We start from the raw sequence: 7,416 nt of genomic DNA, 5'->3' as shown, positions 1-7,416 counted from the left end.
AATGTTATTAAAAATGTTGTTCCAAAACACAATATTCACACTGTTCTTTTTATACAACAGATCTCAAAAACAAAACTCCAAAAATGCATGTCACTTCACCCCATGACTACTTTCATTGGCCCGGTAGGCTTTTTTTAGTTATACATGATCGAATATGTATTCGTAGTTTGTGTAGGACTGAGTAATTGGACAAGTGTTTGTGCTTTCAAACCAGTATGGAAAATTAACACCTGTCAAGCTCTAAATGTGGGTGAATATGGCAGGTGGATTTCCCAGTTTCACAGGCCACTCTGGCGTGTGATAATTTCATTGTCGTTTAGTTGAATATGTGCACTGTGGCAAGAGGAATCGCTGTTAGCAATGTCACTTACAGTGCAGAAAACACGTCTCAGAAAAGCGCATGAAACTTGCATAAAAATCGCCACACAGTCTGCCAAAGACTCGTGTGAAACAGAGTTCAACAGGGAAAAGAATGCAATAGTTTAGAATACTTCAAAATTTACGCAATAAATTCTTGTTTTTTAAGTAATTGTAATGGGATACTGAAACGCTGAGTTTAAAAGAGAAATTAGCGCAATAATTTAGAATATACATTTTGATGGAGGAATTTTATTCATTAAATAAAATAGGAATAAGGAATTTTATTCATTAAAAATTAAGTTTCTTTACCAGATGTAGAATCTCATTAAGGACAGATGCCTCTATAAAACTGCCTCTAGTATAAAAGTAGTATACATAATGTAGTAAATTGTAGTATTAAGATGAAATTAAAATGTAATTGCTGGATCCTCAAAACCCTAAATATTGGTGTGTGATTGATTCAGCCCATCTCATCAAAATCTCACTCTAGTCAAGTGACCAAAGCTGGCAACTCTGGCTGTGAGTCACAGTTTACCTTATGCACCGGTATCAACTCGGTGTGTGTGTGTGTGTGTGTGTGTGTGTGAGTCAAAAGAAAGAGTTCCATGTAAAATTGAATAATTAAATAATTTATTTTCACTCCACCCACCCAGTAAATAAATATATTTATGAAGAGCAGTTTGCGGAACTGAAGGGAATCATCTTTGTGGTCTCGCAGCATAAGGTTACTTTAGTTTTCTCCTTTGTTTTCTGAACTACATTTTTTTTTTTTGCTCTTTTTTGGGTGTTAAATTTGTTGCTCCTATTTATATTAAGTTTGTCCTCAGCTTTGTGCAATTAAATGTATTTCTAATTTTTTTACAGTAATTTTTTTTTTTATGTGCTGCTTTTTGTGCAGCAAAGTTTTATTCTATTTTTGTTCATTAGATACCATAGATGGATACTATCTTCGTAATTTGTTTCTCAGAGTTTGCACGTTTTTGGGCACTAGATTTGCTGCTCTGATTTATACCAAGTTTCCCCTGTTTTGTGCATTAAGTTTGTGTTTAATTTTTACAAGTTACTTTTTTTTTTTGTGCAACAAGGTTTTATCCTATTTTTGTGCATTAGATACTACATGGGTTCACTCTTTCACTACTTTTGCTCTACCTTAAGGCGGGCGTACACGGTGCGATTCTGAAGGTCGGAACGTCGTGAGCCCTCGCACATGTCATGATTGAGTTTATCCGAAAATCGTACGGAGGCAGTCACACACGACACGAATTTACAACGATTTTACAACTCTGACGTAAGCATTACGTTTCGCGCCATTCATAAAAATATGGAGTCTGAGGACAAAATAGTTTTCTTTGCAGCAGCTATGGCTTGTGACGTCCCAAAAAAGAAAAGAAAACAAAGGACATGGCAAAGAAAATGGCTGAAAAGCAGAGAAAAGCATGGACTTTCTGTCCTTCATAAACAACTTGAGTAGGTGAGTAGGCTATTTCAGAATTTCTGTTTGACTCGTTTTGCTGAAAATACAACAGACATATTCATTCATAAACCTGAATGGCAAATTTGGCACAGTTCGGAATAACAAATACAAAATAGAGCTGGATAATTAAACTAAAATTAAATTAAATCTGATTGGTCAACTTCAGATGGATCGCCAAATCGTCTCGTTCAACCACACATACGCCACGAATTAATTTTCTCCCGAGAGAAAAAATCGTCTGCGAGCTCGTACGTCAGCAAAAATCGCACCGTGTACAGCTGCCTTTAGTCATTTGTTGTTTATTCACCAATTTTTTTTTTTAAACTAAACTTGCCGCTCTGAAGACCCTCTGCTGAATGGTTTGTGCAGATTTTCCTCACTGGGGCCGATTTGGAGCATCTGCCGAAAAAAATAATATAAAGGAAAGTTGAAGCTCATGACAGCACTTCTTGGACTTTCACAAGAGGAAATTCTGTCATCATCTGCCTTCCCTCCTAAGTTACACTACCTGATCCCGAGCTCCTCCTGACATTTGTCCCTGCTGAAACCATTCATGCTGTAGGATCTCCTCTACAGTTGCTCTCTCGGTTGGGTCAAGAGTCATGCAGCGGCATATCAAATCTTGCAATTCTGTACAAGTTTTCACAAAAGCATTGGTTAGTCACGTACAGTAAGTTATTTATGTCCATATGACACATGAGCATATAAATTATATGTACATATAAATATGTTGCATGTATTATGTAAAGAATTGTTCTGGTGCTTTATTTGTTTAACAATATCATTGACATTGTGTTATTGCTAGTTAATTGTTCTCTCTCACCTGTGGATATTTTGTGCTTAAACCTCAGACTGCCATGCATCATGTCTTTTAGACTTCTAAAGGGCTGACGTTTGTAAATCATTGAGTACATCATTACGCCCAGAGACCAGACGGTTGTTGGCCCTGCCTCGTATTTTAAGTCCTTGTAGTATTCAGGTGGGCAGACCCCTCCTGTTCATGAAAGCAAGAGATATCCAGGTTAAACAAACATTTTTCCTACAAAAGTCACCAGCATCACTACACAGAAGACTGAGATCTCCTTTGGACTGATTGCAACAGTAACACAAAATGCCAACTCACCTGTAAAACCTAAGTAGCCTGAAGTTTTGACGAGGTCACCGCAGCCTAAGTCTATCAGTTTGACTTGGTTAGTCTTTGTGTTGATCAGAAAGTTATTCAACTTAATGTCCCGGTGGAAGACGCCTCGGTCAAGACAGTGCTTGGCCCCGAGCACCGCTTGGTGCATCAGCCTACGCGTCTGTGATTCATCCAGTAGCTGCATGTTGTTAACCATGAATTTGAGCAAGTCCTTGCAGGGTTGTGGATACTCCAGGATCAGGATGAACCGATCCTCCTCTTCAAACCATTCCAGCATGTGCACAATGTAGGGGCTTAATGGAGGTCGTTTCAGCAGCAGGTTTAGAGCCACTTCTGCAAACAGCGGCTCTGAACAGCCAGGCTACAGAAAAGAGAGTTCAGTAATTAAGAGTCCAATATCACATTTCACTTCTATTTAAAATATATTACTTGTATTTAAGTATTTACTATTTACATTAGGGTTTGACAACTTACAATTACAATAAAGCGTTCTCTGTCCCTCTTAGGGATGATTTTAATAGCAACCTGTAAAAACAAAAAATTGTAGTATTAGTAATACAAGAAAAGTACAAATTTTGTAAGTGCATTAGATGTTACGGATAGGTAAACGGATTGTATTGAATATAGAATTTCATATTAATGATTGCATATTGTCATGATCACAAATATTTCCTTTTAAACTGATTTGAAAGACATTTTGGTCAAAGCATGATCTGTACATTTGGTGAATAAAGTGGTAATTCTACCTGCTCGCGTAGAAATTTCGAAATCCCCTCATACACAGTGCCAAAGCCTCCTTCTCCAATCTTTCTTCCCACTTCATAAATCTCATCAAATGGAACTGCAAAAATATACCAAAGGAGTATGTTAATATATGAGATTCACAGTCTTAGATGAAGTGCAATAGTAGTGCTTGAATAAATATACACACATCAGATACATGGAGACTAAAATATGGTCAATGTGTGAAGCTAAGTGAAAGCAAAGTGAAAGCAAGATAACCAGGTTTTTTTACAACAATATTTCTTTAAATAAGCAATCAGGAAAGTACTAATTGGTCAAAAGTACTAGATTTATCATTAACGTTTGGAATACCGTATGAGGAATTAGACATGCATGCATAAACACACAGACTATAGGGCAACTAGACACAGATGTGAAACAATCAGTGGAGGAACAAGAAAAGGTTAAGTGGACATAGACTCACCAGGAGTTGGATCAGTGAAACAGGCTGCTCTGAAACGGGTTTGATCTGCGATTTGTCTATGCTTGGAAGCACCTGGAAATTTTGGGGCTACTGGATCAAGAGCAGACGGGCCTGGAAGAGGATCAGCTGGATCCTGCAGACCCGCTGGCACAAGGCCAGATGGTCCTACGACAGGTGTCATCTTTGAAGCATCTGGATCTCGATCAGGGTCAGATGAACCAGACTGAGGATCTTCTGGAGGATCAGCTGGATCTGTGTCGGACACAGGATGATGAGGGACCACTTTGTTGCCTCGACGTCGACACTGGTTGGCACTTTTCATAGCAAGCCATGTCTTTTTGAAGAATGCACAAAGGCTATTCGTCTTGTGTTTTGCTGTTTTTTCTTTAACAAAAAAAAAAAAATCTGGTTATTACATTGACTTTCTTTACATAAAAAAAAAACATTAAATGCCACAACAAAACTACTTCACAGAAAGGAATTAAAAATATAATCAAAATGCACACATAAATATTGTCATTATAATTTATTTTACATGTAAGGTTTCACACAAGAAATGTATGTATGTATGATAATCTTTGCTTCTGCTCGGATTCTCACTGAACTGAAAGGCGATCACACTACTAGCGCGAGATAGCGGCCTGACGCCGAACTCCCGGCTGTGGAACGTAGCATTGTGACGTCATGGACCTCTGTGACGTCACACTCGCTTACACTGGGCGCGCAGGAACGTAGTAGCCCTCACATTATGCTTCATGTGAAGTTTCATATTTCCCACTTCTAAAGTCGTAATTAAAAGCTTGTCGCGTTAAGTGCTTTATCTGAGAAAAAAGAAGTAGTAGATGCATTTCTTATTTCCTGGAGCAATCTTTTTTTTAAAGCTAAAATGTATATACAATATTTAGTCAATATCTAACTCATTTCTAAAAATATTGCGTCTCCATTCTTTGAGAACCATATAGCCTAAGCATTCCTCGCACTAAATGCAAGGAAATATACACAAATACGAAACTTAAGCCTTTTTTCCAGAAACATTTTTAAATACTGGTTTAAAGTCTCTTCGCGTGCTGATAGCAATCAATTACTAAATATAAATATGAAATATATATATAAATACATATCTTCTGCGAAAGTCCTCCGTGCAGCCAATAGCGAGAGTTTGGGGCGTGGCTTCAGTAGCAGGCTGAGCCAAAGGATGTTGTTTAGCCGGTGTGGAGAAAGAAACTGGGATTCCTTTACAGAAGTGCAAATAAAATTCAAAAAGTTGCCAAAATATAGACACAGACAAAGGGGTAAAACAAGTGTAAACAGTGTTTTACAAGATGGAGGAATTTAATGCAATGTTTGTGTTTTAATCGATACGACGAACTTGTGGAGTTTCTTCTCGATAGGTAAGCTAAACATCAAATTAAAAGTATTCCTTGCACCTTTTATTAAAAATGTAGCCTACTTTTACCTGAGAGAGTTTGTGATGATTGAGTTTGAGTTGGGGGAAGCGTGAGGCGCCAATGGAGCGTTTGCGCAGGTTGTTGCTTTATTTTAGTAGTTCCGCTAGATGGCGCTAGTAGCGCAGAAACCGCCCACCCTAGCTTTAACTGTCACTAAAAATGTTCTCTTTTAGTTCTTGTTTACAGTTTCTGGCCGCCCAACTCTGAAATCCGGAATCAAAGTCGTAAATTCCACTTCATGTCAAATTTCCGACCAAGAAATTTGTATTTAAAGGCACAATATGTAAGATTTTTTCAATTAAAATATCCAAAAACCACTAGAACAGTGTTATATATTTTGCTGACTTGTGTACTTACATTATCGATTTCGGTTTTGTTTTGTAGAAAACATGGAAACACCAAAGACGCTTTAATATGTTGTGCGTTTTAATAGACCGGTGACGACCGCACAGAGTAGCATTATAACAGAACGTTCAAACGTATCTAGTATGATAAAACAGCGCTGCTTTACCCCACATACGCACGACCAGAAGGAGCGGAAGCGCTCGACTGTGGCATAATAAAAGCTCCGCTGCTTTACCCCACATAGGCACGACCGGTAGGAGCGGAAACAGTCGACTGTGGCATAATAAAAGCTCAGTCTTTTTTTTTACTGTAATTTGTGTTAATACAATTTTAATACTGATTAATGTGAAAACTTTTAACTAAAACACAACTCTCCCAGAAAATACTATAATGGACAGACTTTTGGATGGAAACCTCAACAGCCAAAGACAGTATCTCATAATAGCACATTAATTCTTCACTGTGTTACATTTGTAAATGCCAAAAGCCCTCCGTTTGATAAACATTAGGCAAATGGTTAATTCCCAACAATATTAAAAAAACTGGAAATTAACATAGGTGAAATTGCAATTGATATATAAAAGCTGACAACTGATATTGTTAACATGACCTCTCCAATCTACACTATAAAAACAATGGGGTTTAAAAATAACCAAATTTCAAACGAACAGCAATACTATTATTTTTAGCTCATACGTGGGTTAATATTTCCAGACTAACTTAAATCTTGTAAAAGTGTGTAAAATACACTATACAACCACAGTGGTTACATGATACAGCTTTTATTTTGGATGAATACAGTTCTAAATACAGAATGATTTATACCGTTTTTATTCATGTATACAGTATTATATTTGAACTATTGCCAATGTGTTGCTGTTCGCTGATGTAGACCTCTGTCCTGCATTTATGATAGCCTAAAGATGTTTCGTCCCTATATGTTATGCTGAGTAAAATAAAATGATTTATAGCACATAAAGACCCTGTAGATTAAATAAAACATACAAACCCTTAATTCAATATAGACATGCATGATAGACATCACATACTCTAGATTTAATCATCAGTAGAGGTCTAAACATTTCATCCATTGTTATTAAGGACGTAGCACTATCTGATCACTTCTGTATTTTCTTTAATACATTGATCTCTGTTACCACTGAATCTAGATCTGTCTCTGTCAGAAAGAGATGCATTAACGAAAACACTAGTGTGCTATTTATGGAGTTTATGATAGCCTAAAGATGTTTCGTCCCTATATGTTATGCTGAGTAAAATAAAATGATTTATAGCACATAAAGACCCTGTAGATTAAATAAAACATACAAACCCTTAATTCAATAAAAAAAGAAAAACACAAATCCGTGCACTGAGAACTGCTGTCTCTGATGAGGATGCAGAAAACCACTAGTTTCAGTGGAAAGTATTTAAAGCCTGCGTG

At 37.1% G+C, this 7,416-nt stretch overlaps 1 protein-coding gene across 1 annotated transcript; it reads right to left on the bottom strand.

Annotated features, from left to right (window-relative positions):
* Positions 1-2,333: 2,333 nt before the first annotated feature.
* LOC107709220 (serine/threonine-protein kinase pim-2-like) lies at positions 2,334-4,504 on the bottom strand. Its single transcript, XM_016513657.1, has 6 exons — positions 4,183-4,504; positions 3,722-3,816; positions 3,450-3,500; positions 2,958-3,336; positions 2,658-2,828; positions 2,334-2,464 (listed from the first exon to the last, which is right to left on the bottom strand). The coding sequence occupies exons 1-6, from the start codon at positions 4,502-4,504 to the stop codon at positions 2,334-2,336; spliced, it is 1,149 nt and encodes a 382-aa protein (XP_016369143.1).
* Positions 4,505-7,416: the final 2,912 nt, after the last annotated feature.

Source organism: Sinocyclocheilus rhinocerous, unplaced genomic scaffold (assembly GCF_001515625.1).
Source record: "Sinocyclocheilus rhinocerous isolate Xijiao unplaced genomic scaffold, SAMN03320098_v1.1 scaffold776, whole genome shotgun sequence".
Taxonomy (NCBI): Eukaryota; Metazoa; Chordata; class Actinopteri; order Cypriniformes; family Cyprinidae; genus Sinocyclocheilus; species Sinocyclocheilus rhinocerous.
The sequence above is the reverse complement of the archived record's forward strand: the minus strand, read 5'-3'. Positions and strand labels throughout refer to the sequence as shown.

Excerpts from the sequence above, each read along its gene's own strand:
- LOC107709220 (XM_016513657.1), bottom strand. The coding sequence starts at position 4,504 with ATGAAAAGTGCCAACCAGTGTCGACGTCGAGGCAACAAAGTGGTCCCT. Across the intron at positions 3,337-3,449 it reads GAGAACGCTTTATTGTAATT|CCTGGCTGTTCAGAGCCGCT; the intron begins GTAAGTTGTCAA and ends TCTTTTCTGTAG. Across the intron at positions 2,465-2,657 it reads TAAGCACAAAATATCCACAG|AATTGCAAGATTTGATATGC; the intron begins GTGAGAGAGAAC and ends AAACTTGTACAG.